General features: G+C 42.8%; 1 protein-coding gene across 10 annotated transcripts in view; it reads left to right on the top strand.

Annotated features, from left to right (window-relative positions):
* The first annotated feature begins 2,797 nt into the window (after positions 1 to 2,797).
* Positions 2,798 to 15,807, top strand: part of Lrrc49 (leucine rich repeat containing 49) — a 114,293-nt gene continuing 101,283 nt past the window's right edge. For 2 of the 10 annotated variants that reach the window (XM_050151931.1, XM_050151925.1), the window contains exons 1-3: positions 9,822 to 10,291; positions 10,909 to 10,965; positions 12,989 to 13,076. In XM_050151931.1, coding sequence (XP_050007888.1) covers positions 10,244 to 10,291; positions 10,909 to 10,965; positions 12,989 to 13,076 — 193 coding nt within the window. In that variant the 5' untranslated portion in view covers positions 9,822 to 10,243. Of the gene's footprint in view, positions 2,963 to 3,000; positions 3,177 to 9,740; positions 9,801 to 9,821; positions 10,292 to 10,362; positions 10,466 to 10,908; positions 10,966 to 12,988; positions 13,077 to 15,807 lie in introns of those variants that run through there. The other 8 variants (XM_050151926.1, XM_050151928.1, XM_050151924.1 and 5 more) reach the window with 8 other exon arrangements.

Here is a 15,807-nt window from a genome sequence, read left to right as displayed (position 1 = left end):
TTTGCCCTGTGTGTGTGTGTGTGTGTGGGGGGGGTGATACCAGTTTGGAAAGTGGTCAGCCACCCTGTTTTGTAAGCTCTAGCCACAGTGCTAATGAAAACTTACGGCGTGTTTTTCTCCAGTGAGGAAAACATGTTATGCTCTGCATTCTTGCATAAGCATGACACATCTGGGGTAACTTAGCTTCAAATTTCCTTCCAGTGCCACATTTGGGCTAAATGATACAGAGACGTTTCCACCCTGACCGGAAGAGACAGCAGCATTTGAGTCATTATCGCAAGTGTTTGGCCACACCCACGAGGGAATCTCCCAGGGCAGCAACACAGTGCTCCCAATGACAACTTCCCTTAGAAGTGGACAGAGCCCAGAAAGTGGAATTCAGGTATTTAAAGGCAAGTGGCAAATACTTCGGAGGGTTTGGCAAGGACTCTTCAGGGTTTACAACGGGTTCTTCTCAAACTTGAACATGATCCAGAAGGCTTCTTAAAACTCAAATCCTGTGCCCAGACAGAAGACTCAGACATCAAAGTGCTTGCCTTGCAAGAATAAGGACCTGAGTTTGATCCCCAGCACCGAAATGAAATCTGGATGTGTTGACAAATACTAGTAACAGCAGAATTGGGAAGGCTGAGTCAGGCAAGATTCTGGCTCAATCACCCTAACTGAATCAGCATACACACACACATCTACACACACATACACCTACACATGTGCACACAAACAAGAAGAGCTTGCTTTGCCAGCAAGATCCCAGGTAATACTCATGTTACTGGTCCGGGGACCATGCGCTAAGAATCACTTTGAACTTGGACAGTTAAATCAATGAATCAGACTGGCCAGACCTCCCCTGTGTTATAATGTGTTGTCCTATGCTTTGCTTTTCTAAACAGGTAACAGTTGGAGTTACAATGACCCCTCTTAATAATTGCAGATGGGCGGATACTTTGGTACAAACTTGGTAGTAAAAAAAAAGTCAGTAAGTAAGTATCAACAGCATCTAATAAATCTCAGTGTAGGTATCTCTAAGAAAAAAATTAGAAATGAAAGATACAGCAATAGTAAGTACTAAGTAATAATAAGGCATTAATAAGTCATTATATGTCAATTTGCATATCTAGAAGGGAGTCACTTAGGCTTAGATCTTCTAAAGGAAAGCCTTTCTGGTGCATCACACCGCTCCTTACAGCACAAAGTGTATAAAATGCTACCCATATGGAACTTATATGCTTGTGCAACAGCTCATAGTGACCGTAATCCCTCATGGTGAAATATTATGCCACTACCAAAGTACTTGGGGAAAGATTTTAATGACAAGATGAAAATCTGGTGGTATTTTACTCAGTGAAGAGCTTGGGGTGATAGCCCAGTCTCCAAAGCACTTGCCTTTCAAACAGGAGGATTTGAGGTCAATTTCCAGAACCCATGAAAAAAAAAAAAAAGCCAGGCATGGGGCTGGAGAGATGACTCTGTGGCTAGAGGCTCCTATTGCTCTCCCAGGGCCCTGAGTTTGTTTTCCAGTACAGACAAGGACATGGAGTGGCTCACAGAAAGTTCTGTTACTCCATCTCTGAGGGATCTGACACCCTCTTCTGGTCTCCTCAGACACTGCAGGCATGTGTGCAATTCGCCACTAGCACACATAGACATAATTAAAAATTAAAATAAGTCTTAAAAGAAAAAGCCAGGTGTGGTGATATGTGCTTGTAACCCCAGTATTGTGGAGCCAGGAACAAGTGGATCCACAGGGCTCACACCTGCCTGGTTAGTCTGCTCGGCAAGTTTCAGCCAATGAGAGACCCTCCTCAAACAGAAAAAGTGCATGGCACCTGAGAAACAACATGGGAAAGTCGATTTTTAGCCTTTACGGGCATGTGCACACATGTGCAACTGTGCACACACACGCATATGCACACACACAAAAGAAAAGCCTAAGATAGAGTTACTTGTAAGATAGATCAACTATACTTTATATGCCTCCTTCTGTTCCTACCTTACAGAATATCAGCTAAACACACTGAAATGTTAGCCTGATGGTTTCTGGATGGTAGCGTATTTGTGCTTTAAATGCTATCCATTTCTTTCATACCCAATCTCCTGAAATAATGTCTCCCACCCATAATATCCTCCCCAAAGAGGCCGCATGTCAAGGGAGCTCAGCTTTCCAGTTGGTACATGATTGGGTACTTTACAGACACCTGACCAAGGTGCACCCATCAGTGGCTCTTGTAAATTTGCAGTGGTAAGCACCCAAACTGTGGTTAAGCAATTATTCTGGTGTGCATACACGTCGATGTAGGGTGTGTGAGCATCTTTAGCCATCATCAGTAGAGGAGTCAATCAGTAGAGTAGGTCAGTACAATACAGCCTCACTAACTAAGCACCAAAACACATGCCGAACCCACAAAGCACTATCTAATCTTCCCTATAAAGCAGGATGGGGAAGGGCTGCATGCACAAAACCATTGCAGTTCTGATCTTTAATGCTTCCGGTGAGTTCTCTTCTGCCCTTGAGCTAATTAAAGTGGGTTTCTCTTCCCTGTAATTACGTCCCAGAGTAGCAGGTGACTTCATTTATATAACTTTGTTCTTACTCTCCTGAGTGTTTGTTCTTCTTTTGTTAAGAAGAAAGTGCGACTAAAATTGCAGCAGTGAATTGTAGCAAACAAAACAATCAAACAAACTGCCCGTCGAAACAAACCCACTTACAGGAGACCCTCCCCTGGGTCCCCTGCCCCTCCTCAGACACGCCTATTCCTCACACCCAGCTTCAGTACTGAGGTTTTGTTTGGTTTCAAGTTGGTACAAAAGCTGGGAGACAGTTTATCTGAAATTTGGAAAACGTCAAAACAACATTATTTTCCTGTCCTGGGCGAGGATGATTCCAACAGCAGAGACCAATCCAGAATGAAAGATACGAAGCCCGGCTCTCCCTGTTGATTTACAGACCTGAAGACTGGAACGGGTGAGTCATGGACAAATGGGATTAGGAGGGGCTGCGGCAGAGCAGCCCACAATTTGTCATCAAACTCTGCCGTGACCCTGCCGGACTGTGGTTCGTCATTTGTAGAAATCCGCAGGAACGCTGTCCAGCTGCTCGCCACTGTTTTGTGACCTTCCAAGTCCCCGGGGAGCTGTGTGGCTCAAGAGGTGATGTGGGACTGCTAGGAGCAGGCCTGGTAGGTTCTTCCGATCCCTCTCAGGGTCATCAAACCACTCAGAGCAACTTTCCTTTTTCTACCAGAGAAAAAATATTCACTAGAAAATAGCAGGAATTTATTTTTATACTTTTTCAATATGCTGGATGATCTTTGAGGGCAAGGACTGATTTTTTTTTTAACCAGGTTTCTTGTTTTATCCTCAGGTTATTGAAGGACTGAAAAATGTTCATAATGGGTATAAAGACACGAGCTTAAGGAATGAGTGTTTGGAAGTGACTTCCCAAGGCATCCAATTTGGGGAATCTGAAATCATGATCTGGAGGCCTGGAATGATGTTGGGGGAGAAAGTAGCGATGTAATTTAGGCTTTCCAAAAGTTTACATGTCCGAAGAGGAAGTTTGTTAAGAAGGAGAAAATTACTGGTATTTTTTAATAAAGAGGAAATTTAAACCAGAGGGGCTCATTAAACAGATCTAAGACAGCTGCTGTGTCCACGGGGGAAAGCAATTTGGAGCTAAAATTGTAGAACACAGAGAGAATTGGAGACATATTTTTCTTCAGGAGATTCCAAAACCCATGAGAGAAAACAGGCAGGCTTAAAACGTCTTATCAAGCTGGATCTAAATTTACATTTGCAAGCGACCCAATCTTAAAGCTTTATTTATTTATTTATGTACATTTGGGTGTATGAATATGTTCCTGCTTGTCTGTATGTTTAGATGCTGATGGAGACCAGGCATTTGTGAGTTGCTGGACGTGGGTCCAGGGAACTGAACTTGGGGCCTCTGCAAGAGCAGCAAGTGCTTTTATCCTCTGAGTCATCCATCTCTTCAGTCCCCTAATTGACCCAATGTTATTTACCCATCATAGTCTACTGTTGCATCATTGAAGGAAAACACCACACACACTCAGAACTGCTAGCCAAATGTATCAGGGTAGAAGGATAGGAAGACAGGAGCTATGATGAAGGGAGAGGAAAGTAGTAATTCATTTTTTTTTAGAGGAAGTCTGATAAACCTCCGGTATATCAGGTAGTGTTTGCTGCATAACAAATGATACAACTTTATGACTTAATGCACACTGTTGCTTCATCTCACAGTTTCCTGGGTTGACTAGGAAGGTCTGTGATGGCAGACTCGGGGGTCTCCCGGCCTTATTCACGTCTGTTCAGTCACCCTGTACATAAGAAGAGGCTCAGTGACCTAGAGTGTCCTCATTCACACACGGACAGTTGGATGACTCTTTGAAGGGGCTGACTGCTTCTCCACATGGCTTTCTCATTCCCGGGATGAGATAGTTTTCCTGGTAATCCTGGGGTCAGTAACAGGGCAAGGGGCCACCCCATTGCTCAGGTACTTTTCAAATCTCAGCTTGAGTTACCTTTGCTAACTGGTCAGAGTAAGTCACATAGTCAACCAAAGTTAAGAAATGGAGAAACAGATTTTAATTCTTGATGGGAATGCTGTAATTTTTGGCCTTTGATGCAATCTATTGACTAGGTAGTACTGTTGATAAAGAAATAAAGCAATTTGGTTATGGAACAGTAAAGAAAAGATAGAAATACCAAAGACACTGTCAGGAGCCATGCAGCCTAGTCTTGGGTCAGCATGACTACAGGTCCAACAGGTTTCCTTGGGGGCAAGGCACCCATGGAAACAGATCCTCACATGGCATGGACCAGAAGACCACGGGACAGTGTAGGAATCTGCAAAATTTGTGCAACTTGCAGGCTCTTTTCTCTCTTATTATATTTCTGATTCTTTGAGTGACTTCTTTTTGTCAGTCACACATGCAATAACTGTAATTTTCCCTGGAAATTCCACTCTCTCTCAAATATCTCCCCCTAAGATTCAGCAGAGGACTAGCGCTTCTCAAATCTCTTATCTGGAATTACTAACTATAACTCCGAATCTTGGGAACTTTTTTGACCCAATGGAGATAGTTAGGTATGTATGAGAAAACAACACTTGGGACATTAACCATGTCTCAAGTTCTGGAAAGGAGAGTAAGGCATGTACACACAGAATAGGGGAAAAGCCTCAGGAATACACAGCAGTTGAGAGTAAGTTCCCTGGACACCAAGCATATAGAATCAATGATAGGATCTAGAAAGATCCAATGGGAAAAATGCAATGTAAAATATGGGATGATAGATCCCTTTTTTACCATACACAGGAGCTCATATTGGTGGAAGAAGTATGGTATAGTGAGATGGGAAAAGGGAGCTTTATCAATGTCTGCCTCTTACAGAGACTGAGACATGGGACCCTCTTGTAGAAAGGGGGGCTGTATCAAAGCATATCTTGCAGACATGAGAGAATTGTTTGGGTTTGAATATTTTTGTTCTTAAAGCACTGTACCTGTGTCTATTACTTTTTAACTTGGTAACCACAAGTAGCTGCCAGCTGACTTAAGCGCTGTGAGTGCAGGATGTGTCTGGCTTGATATTTAGTTAAGCTTGCAAAAATGGTGAACTCTCTGTCTGGAATATGGTTATGTAGAGGGTGGGAAAGTATATTTGGGGAAGCATAAGGGGAACAATGGGGGCTTTTAAAATAACGATTATGATGTGTTTTGTAAAGTATGATATATTACTTAAAAGTCAAAAATAACCAATAATAAAGCTGTTGATGTAAGCCTGGTAGAAAAAAAATAATTAGAGTATAAATAAAGACAGCTTGAGTTATTCAGGGCCACTTGAGTGCAATCCACCTGATGGTCAGATTTCTTCCTTGTACAGACACCCCTTCCCCATCTCAGGACTGCAGCCAGAGTTGAGGCTGGACCCTGGCAAAACACAATCCTTTGCTGTAGAAATACATTATTCCCTGGCGGTGGTAACTAAAACCAGACCTGATCAAAACAGTTCAGCGAGGAAAACTTCTTTAAGGATGATCTAGTTTTAGTTATCTCAGAATGCAGTATAATGTTGGGAATATAAACTGGACAGTGGTGGTGCTTGCCTTTAATCCCAGCACTCAGGAGGCACAGGGAGGTGGGTCTCTGGAGTTCAAGGCCAGCTTGATCTACAAAATGTGTTCTAGGATAGCCAGGGCTACACAGGGAAACCATGTCTTGAAATAAATTGAGAATATATAGCTACAAATACCATCATGGGATAATACCAAACATGCCCCAGGTATCTGGGATCCTTGGGACTTAAAACTAAGCAGGCAGGGATATTTCCCTTGGAACACCTGCCAATCCAGTCCTCTTGGTTCCATCAGGAAAGAAAGTCCACTTTTTCCCCCAGGGCAGAAATTAAGACCTGAGTGGGCTGGGCGGTGGTGGTGCACACCTTTAATCCCAGCACTCAAGAGGCAGAGACAGGCAGATTTCTGTGAGTTCAAGGCCAGCCTGGTCTACAAGATCGAGTTCCAAGATAGCTGGGGATGTTACACAGAGAAACCCTGTCTCAAAACACCAACACCCCTAACAAAAAAGACCTGGGTAGAAGGAAATGGATGAATAGGTTGGAGGTCAAAGGCCAACCTGAGGGAGGCAGTTCTTTCCATCCTCTTTGTGGGTCCTGGGGACTGAACTCAGGTCATGAGTCTTGGTGGCAAGTGCCTTTAACTGGCCATAAAATGAAGGGGCAGAACAAACTCCATTTTGAGAAAGAGCTCCTTTTTAGACAGAATCTAACTTGGGGGAGGGGGAGGGGTGAATGCTGCCCAGCAAAGTCATAAACACTTCCGAGAAACTGTGCCTGCCCTGGTCAGAGTGACCCACCGGGGTGTCCAGACACATCTGCTTGCTTCAAACATCCTTGTAGGCATCTGATTAACTGCTGTTTTGAAATTCTCTCTTGCTGACAGTCACTGTTTTAAAATTCCCCTATATTCCAACCATTGAATTCAAAAGTTGTATACTTTACCCAACCCTGAAATGCCAAGGCTTGTGCCACCCTGCTTGTAGTTTTTCCCTTTAAAAACCCATTGCCCTGAAGCCTCCAGCCGTTCTCCCCCACCCACTGTGCCAGAGTCTCAGATTAAGGTCCGAATTAGATAACTTGTAATCAATAAACCCCAGTGTGTTTGCATCAGATACCGGCTCTGTGGTGGTCTTCTCTGACGGTCCTGTGACACAGACAGAACAAAACAGCAATCTGAAGTTGGTGAGCCAGGGAAGACTTATGGCATCTTTCACTAAACAGCCCTGTCAGTGTTGGCATCACGTCACTGCATTTTCTCATTGATAAAATGAAGCATTCTGACTGGATGGTTTTCCAAGTTCCTTCCATCTCTAACCTTTTCAGGGGAGCTGGAAAAAGCAAAGGATAATCATACACACAAAAGGAATGAGTATGATTGATAGGGTCTCCTTCAGAGCGCATCAGGAAGATCCGGAATGTCTAGAGCATTAAATAGATCGGAATGCCTCTGTGATTCATTTAACAGGTACTCTCTGAGCATCTGCCAAAACACACACACACACACACACACACACACAAAAAAAAAAAAAAACTCAGCAGTCAGTGACTAGCGGATCCTCCCCATAGGAAGATGACTGGGTTATTTGGGTTTGATCCAATTACTCTAGAGAAATCCACTAAGCAGGGCTTGCATGAGTATCCAGTTCCATCACTGAACCATTTTTTAGAGAAGAGTGGGGTTGGTTGGGTTTGCCAGAAACAAGAAGGCTGGTGCATTAGCCAGGGATCCCAAAGGCACAGACTGATCTTCTCAGCATGCACTGAAGGGTGATTTATTAGATTGGCTTATAGGATGTGGTCCTGGTAGCCCAATAAAGTCACGTCACAGCAGAGAGGCTGAGAATCTGCTAGTTGCTCAGTCCATGAGGCTGCACGTCTCTGCAGTCCCAATCTGGTACTTAAGACCAGGAGTATTCCTGGAGAGCTGCTGGTTGGAAATTCAAAGAAGCTTGTTCTAGTCTTAGAGAAGGAATGCAGCAACAAGACAGATGAGCCTGCCAGGAGAAAAGACAAGCAGGCAGACAGCAAAGTTCCCACAGTCCATAACTTTTCAGCTGGGCTGCCATCAGAAGGTGCCACTCACATTGAGGGTAGGTTCTTACTGATTCAAATGATCTTATCAAGGAAATTTCTTGAAGGCGTGCCTCCTGGCTTACATTTTAATTGATTACAGATCTAGTCAAACCGACAACAGAGATCAGCCAGCACAGTTGAATTGCTGAGAGCACAGCGGTCAGAGATTACATCAAATATTTCCCCCGAGTTTCAGCTGCAACAAGCATGGACTAACTCCCATAGTTTTATGCAGCTCCATAGTGCTGATTTGGCTGCTTCAGTCTTTCCTTTGTGCTCCATCTCAGCATCATACATAGCTCATTTCTCCACAAGCTTCAGAGTATTTAGCATTCAAAACATTGCTTGAAAAATGAGTCAACAAAGAAAGGGCAGGCTGAACACAGGCTTCAGAAGCAAGACCCTCAGGCCCAGGGTTGACTGTGATTACAACCAATGCTTAGCATGATGGGCTTGTGCATCAGACATTGCTCTAAGTAGTTAACACTCTATAGCTCTCGGCTCTCGACAGAGGAAGTGAACACACCTTACATTACAGATGAGGAATCTGGGCACAGGGAGATAAGGGAGAACACTTAGTAATCGGCAGAGATGTAACTGAAGTCCAGGACTTGACCACCAAGTCCATTCTTGTAATCACCACGCAGGACTTTATTGATGGTGCCAGAAAATGGGAGGGGAATAACTCTGGTTACTTCTTGGAACAACTGAGCAAAGTCTCAGTAGAAAGGAATATAGAGCAGCCAAAATCTATGGTCAACATCTATGAATAAATGGTTAAGGACAGTGGTTTTAACTGAGCTGGTGCAGGAGGGCAAGGACAAGGATGTGTAGTTGTGTTCATAATTTTGCTCCAAAAATTATATGTTTGCATTTCAAACATTGACAGAATACCACTAAAGAATGGGTTTTAGGCATCCACCAAGATGTGGAAAGCAGCTCAGTATTGAAGAAAGAATATTGGGCTGGTAATTGGAACTACAGTAAGAATTTCAGGTCCTCGAGGAAGTTAATTCTTCTGGGCTAGTCTCCTCATGTAAAAAATGATGGGTTTGGACTAGTTGGGAAATAAGGTTTCCTTCAGCCCTATTATTCTATACAAAATGTCAGTTCAGACCACTTGACTTCTTGGCAAACTTTTCTCAGAATTAGAGCTAAACATTTCTTCTGCACAATTATGGAGCCATTGTTTAATCCACATAATGGCAATAGGGTGGAAACTTGATTGTCTCAAAGAGGATTTGGAAGTCTTTAAGAGGGCAAGCAGTGGCAACCAGATGCAGGGTAAGTGTAATTCATGTTTATGGGAGTAGAAAATTAAGCAGTGAGGACAAGATGTGAAGTTCAGCTCGCCAGAAACATGAACTCGAAGGCATCTGGTAACAGTCAAAAGAAGTTTAGGTACAGGAAGGGATTATTAGCAAGTCTGGTCTTCAGTTTCCTTCCTCAATAATTTTTTTGACAGGTTGACAGTTTTGGAGCTAAGTGTCAGGGGCTGCCCCGTTCAGAGCACTAGGTCCCTCTGCTAGCAGTGGCCTCAGGGAAGCAGCTTCTATTTCACTGTTTGCCTTCAGGTCCTGATGTATCCTTCCTGGCCTCGGCTCAGAGGAAGTGCCGAACTGGAGTTCCAAATGGTAAGGTTCTTGGGTATCTTCATTCAGCTCTTCCCAGCGATTCTCCCAGGAAAACAAGGAGATAGGCAAGGGGAATCAAACTTCCCGCGGGCAGCGTTGAGGCGGGTCGTAAAGAGGAAGGACCGGAAGTCGCGGTTGTCATAGCCGCGGATGTGGTCAGCCTCTTCCCCATTTTATCCTCCTCCGGATCCTCCCGCTGTTTTCAGAAGACCCGGAAAAAAAGCCAAAACGAGGAAGTGCTGACGCACCGGGCCGCACAGATACACCCCGAGGCTAACCACTCGGACGGCCAACAGCTCTGGGACGAGGACCAGACCGGAAATGGTGGTTTCCATGGCAACGCCTGAGCGGTTTGCCTGGGAGATGACCCCTTTTGGTCTCTTTGAATCTTAGCTGTAGCATTACCTCGAAGGAGGATCGAACATCCTGGACTGTCTCCTGCCATGATTCCCGGGAAATACCGCTCCGTTTCTGGCCGAGCTGCAAACAATGTGAGCTGGGCCTTCCTGCTTTTTTCCTTTTCCAGTAGTCTTGTCCTCTCTGACTGGCGTCTTTGTCCTAGGTGATGGGCTGCATAACTGGGACCAGGACTGCTCAAGCTATTGTCTGACTGAAGCTAGGGGTTCGCGGGCTAGTCCAAAGCACTCGGAGAGTATTTGAATATGGTATGATGGGTCTTTAAAATCTTGCCGAGGATTTGAGCTCCCGGAAGGTGGAGCTGGTCTGCTAGGTAAACACTGGGATTCCTTTACTTAGCTCCCACCTCTTTCTTTCTTCGCCTGAGAAAGGAACCTGTTCTTAGACACTCCCACCTCCTTCGTTCCTACACTGATATATTGGTTGGCAGGAGAAATAGCAGGAATCAAAAGCCTGAGGTACAAGGTGGGTCGAATTGGTACCTCCGACATTTTGAAAAGTAAATCAATGAAAGCTTTTTAATTCTTAGACGTCATTTTACAAATCTTCGGGAAAATGCTTATTAACTAGAAAGGCAAACAATGATGGAGCATTTGATGGTGTTCCAATTTTTTGTGATGTCTTTATACCGTGGGGGGTTATGTGTGTATTTATTAAGAATATGTTTTGTGATTTAATTTTTACATTTCAGGTGAACTGCGGGCTTCATCTGGTTATTCAAACGTCGTCACTTTCTGACAAAAACAAAGTAAGATTTAAGCAGATTTGTATTTAAGTTGAAAATAAATTGTCAGATATTCTCCACAAATCGTTGCATGTTTTAACAATAGAGTCTCACCTGGAGATTAATTATATCTATTTTGATCTTCAATGTAAAGCATATTGTATTTTCTGCCTACGAAAAGCCAAATCACCCCTTATATCAACTTAGATCGTTCCATTGGTTACAAGAGTTCCCCCTTCTTACAGTTAACATTTCTGCCGAAGGTATTTCTTAAAATTGGTTGTATGACATAACTTAATTGAGAAATGATTTTATTTCTTAGACATAGGTAAAATGATGTTGTCGTTGTACTGGTGGCATCTTGGGAAGAATAAAATGTAACATTTAGGAGAGCTTCACTCTATACTTCATTTCCAATCAGAGAAGAAAAACTGGCTTAGCAGTGGAAATATTGTTAGAATGTTTTCATAATGTATTGAGTGGGGGATTCTTGTGTGTGTGTGTGTGTGTGTGTGTGTGTGTGTGTGTGTGTGCTTCTGGGTCTATTTCTGTGTCTCTGTGGAGTTACAGGCAGTCGTGAGACACCTGTCATGGGTGTTAGGAACCAAACAGGCCCTATGGAAGAGCAGCAGTGGTCTTAACCTCAAAACCATCTTTCTACACTCATACCATTTACCTGTAATAGCTTTGAACTCTCCGGAACTGCTGGCTTCATTTGATTCTGAGATGCACCCTTTTCTTCCTTGCCCGCCTCACCTGAGCACTCACACATGCTCCCCCACCCTCCCATGCTATTCGTACGCCACTCACTTCTCCCTTTAGCCAGAGTGGTTGTGTTCAACCGTCACAATTCAGTTGTTCCCTAAGGAGTTGTGAAATAGGCATCCCCGGAGTCACAGACAGCAGCAGGAAGAGAATCAACAAGGGCCAGAGGAAGGTGAATGAAAGGGAGCCTGCAGCCTCTAAAAATGTGAAAATAGCAAATACTCCCTTGTCTGACTCCCCTGGTCTCATCATTTGATCATCTTCAATAACAGCTGGATTAATGAAAAAATGTATTCCTTATTAATATCAGGCATGATGGATTTCTTGTTAAGCTTTCCTAATTGTCTTTGCAGGTGAGTCCTTTTCTCCTGTTGTAGTCCTCTTAGGAGCGCTGTGTTTATTTCAACATCCTTTTTGTACCGTTCACTGTGTTGAGTGTAGCCATGTAGTGTTCATGGTGATAAGATGCAGATGCTGATGTGGAGGTTATATGATGGGTGAATGGGAAGCATTATAAGCCTCAGAAGATATATTTCTAAGGTTTCTGTTGCTAAACATAAGAGGTCATTCTGGTTTTGGCTTTTCAGTACTACTATGAAAAATATTTTTAAAAAGTATTTTAAAGATTATTAATTAATTTTAAAATTAACTTTTAAAAATTCTTAACATTTTTTAAAAATAAAAAGTATTAAAAGACAGTTAAATTTCTTCTTAAATATGCAATTTTATTATGTTAAAATTTGACAGTTAAAGGATTTTAAACATCAAAACAGTTTCATTAGCTTTTATTGTTTGCATTTCTTTTTTTATTGAGCAAATGACTCTTTGAGTCATGGTATTTGGGGAGGGATTGGAACTATTTTAATCTGATCTTCTATAACTGTTTTATAGTTTACGTTTGGAAAATTACACCTCCCTTGCAAATTCCACCTTCGCCCGTGTTAAAATTTACACTCACTGTCATTAAGTATATTCACAGCGTGTGCAACCGTCACCTCTGTTTAGTTCTAGAACATTTTCATCATTCCAAACATAACCCCATATTTATTAAGCAGTTTCTCCCTATTCCCCACTTATTTTAACCCTCTGGAAACCACAAATATGCTTTTTGTTTTTATGAATTTTTCAACTCTGTGTAGTTCATATAATTGGATTAATATGTGGCCCTTCCTGACGTTTTAACCTTTTTTAAAGCATATTTTATCTTTTACATTATAATAAACTTCATTTATTACTGTGATTTTTTTTCTCACAATATCTTTTCTTAAATGCTGTATTGCAGGTTGAATTCAAGCTTAATAGAGAAACACCATCATTTCCTGGCAGACTGTTGCAGCATGACCTAGAGAGAAACTACTCCAGTAGACAAGGTACTGTCAGAGAACAGACAACAGGTTCGCTTTCTTTAAACCGTTGTTTCTATGACTAAACCTGAATTACAAAAGGAAATAGTTCAGTGGTTACAAAATTGGTTTGATATTTGTTTAAATCAGAATTAGTGATATAGATCAACACCACACACACACACACCCCATAGTGGATTGCTTCCTATGTGTTAAAACAAAATAAACAAACAAAACCCAAGAAACTTACTTTAGTTTGAATGTAGGTTACAATAGAGAATAGGAAAAGAATGTTCTGATAATATATTAGAAATAAAAATAATGGCTAATCTGAGGATATGGGAAGACAAGTATTTTGGAAACAAGAAAACAGTGGGAATAGGAAGAAGGCGTCGTCTGTGGGAGCACGGTCACACTGTCACACAGTCACACGGTCACGCTGTCACACAGACACAGGTACTTCATTGCTAGAGGCCTTCAGCTTGAGGTGAATCACTTGTGAGTTTGTTAGAAGTGCAGCTTCTTGGTGCGTCCCCCCCTTGCTCATTCTGACTTGGTCAGTTTGGGGTGGCATTTGGGGTGTGTATTCACGGTGCCAGGGTGGTTCTGTTGGGTGGTGGCGATGTGGTTTGTAGACGGCCCTTGAACAGATGGTAGGTGATAGGATTTGCTGTACTTCTGAAATATATTTTTAAAACCAAAGTAAAGTCTCCTTCGGAAATCTGACTCTTAGTTGAGATAGTTATTTGGGGTATGCTAGTCTAGTAACACTAGTTAATAGCTGGTTCCACCTCTGCCTCTTAGGAGCACTTGCTGCCCCCGCCCCACCTCCTGCATGCTTTCTGATCCTGTGGATTTGCCTTCCATGTCTAGATGTTTGTATAAGAGGGCGATCAGTACAGGCCCTCCGATGGCCCATTTCATTACTGTATGAACAGAAGGCAGTATTGAGTAGTTTGAATATTGATTAATATGTCTTTTTGTGTGCATGTGGTGGGGTGTCTCTGGGCCTTCCTCTTAGACCCATATAACCTTACCCACCTTTTTTCTTTCCTACCTCCTTCGCTCAAGACTTTGTCTATTCCCGGAATTCACACCACCTAAATCTAGCTCTGTCTGGCAGGAAGCATCTGTCCTCCTCTTTCGTTTGGTTCTGAGTGCATTCCTGGGGTGTGTTCTGTGATCTCTGCACTGTTTTCAGCAAGGAGCTGCAGATTCTCGCCTGAGGCTGTTCCAAGCCTTCACTGGGAATTTCTTTCAAATTTGTACATAGTAGCGTCTTTATTTTCCCTCAGCTGTGAACAAAACTTACTTGCTCACATTGTTCTAGAGTCACAGGAATCATTGTTAATTACTATTTGTATGATAAGGGATAAAATATTACCAAATATTTGCTGATGAGGACATAGTGCGGATGTAATGATTTTGTGAAGCCCAGAGGCAAAGTTTCATATATGAGAGCCATGAACCATAAAATACAAAATAAAAATAAATTTAGGCAGAAAGAAATTGAATTTGCTTTTTCTTAAAAGGTCCCATTCAAAGCCATTCTCTGTGACAAGACACTCATTTGATGTGTCTTAAATGCGGAATTGTTCATTCCCAGTGCACCTCTTCCATGGTCTGGGCAGTTTTATGTAAAGGAAGCCACACAAGTTGTAGCTGTTCTCTTGACTTCTGCACTCAGTTTTATACAACCTAGAACATACAACTCTGGAAAAAAATTTAAGTCAACAAATTTAAAAAAATTGAATTTAAGCTTTGTTGGGCAAGAAGACCCATGTGTGATAAACGGCGCTGTCACATCTAGCCCCCACACCCCATTCAGACAGTTATTACTTTAGAAATGAACCACACGCAGCCACGGGCACAACATAACCATGGTTCTCTCAGTCGAAATGAAGGAACTCCATGTCTCAAAACAAGTCGTCTAAAGTTTAGACTTCAGACTTGTAAGGTTTAAATTCTAAGGTGATTTCCTGGAGGCCTCGTGGGGAGTAGCTGCACATTAGCCTGTGTCCTCAGGTTGGTAAAATCTAGCTTCTCCAGTGAGCCCTGCGATCTCATCAGACCCCTTAAGTAATGGAGGGAGGAGGAGATGCTCAACTCCTGCCTCATGACAAAGGAGTGGGAAATCATGTCAGAATCTTGGTCATCAGATGGTTCTACAAGATGAAGCTCAGCCGACAGCCATTGCTGTGTGCTCTGCTCCCTGGGCTGCCTGTCTCTACCACCACCTCTACCACCTTGTCACGTGTCTGTCCACCTGCTGTCTCTACCACCGCCTCCACCACCCTCTCACGTGTCCATCACCTGCTGTCGAGCCTACACCACATTGAGCGCTTTAACCAGTTGTAGACCATTTTGCCTCTGATCATTTTGAGACACTGTTTACACTAAAGTGCAGAAATTTCTGTTTTTTTTTTCTTTTTTTTTAAATAGAAATAAAATGCAAAGTAGATTTTCAGTTAAGCTCCTCTAAAGTGGAAAGACAGTTTATCTCCTGATTGGCTCCTACATCTAAATTCTGCTGAGATGTAAAATGAGACCAGCTGTTGGGACCTTACAGATCAGGTCGGGAAGTCAGGGCACATGTAACAGAAAAGTAATGTCCAGCCACCTGGGGGCAGTCCGCATGTCAGTGTACACTCACCTAAATACATGGCTGTCCAAAGGTTCAAGTCACCTGAGGGCAACCCGCATGTCAGCACTACACCCACGTAAATACATGGCTGTCCAAAGGTTCCTGTGTGTCCCA

This window comes from Alexandromys fortis, unplaced genomic scaffold (genome assembly GCF_014885135.2).
Source record: "Alexandromys fortis isolate MF-2015 unplaced genomic scaffold, M_Fortis_MF-2015_v1.1 scaffold_70, whole genome shotgun sequence".
NCBI classification, from domain to species: Eukaryota; Metazoa; Chordata; class Mammalia; order Rodentia; family Cricetidae; genus Alexandromys; species Alexandromys fortis.
The sequence above is the reverse complement of the archived record's forward strand: the minus strand, read 5'-3'. Positions and strand labels throughout refer to the sequence as shown.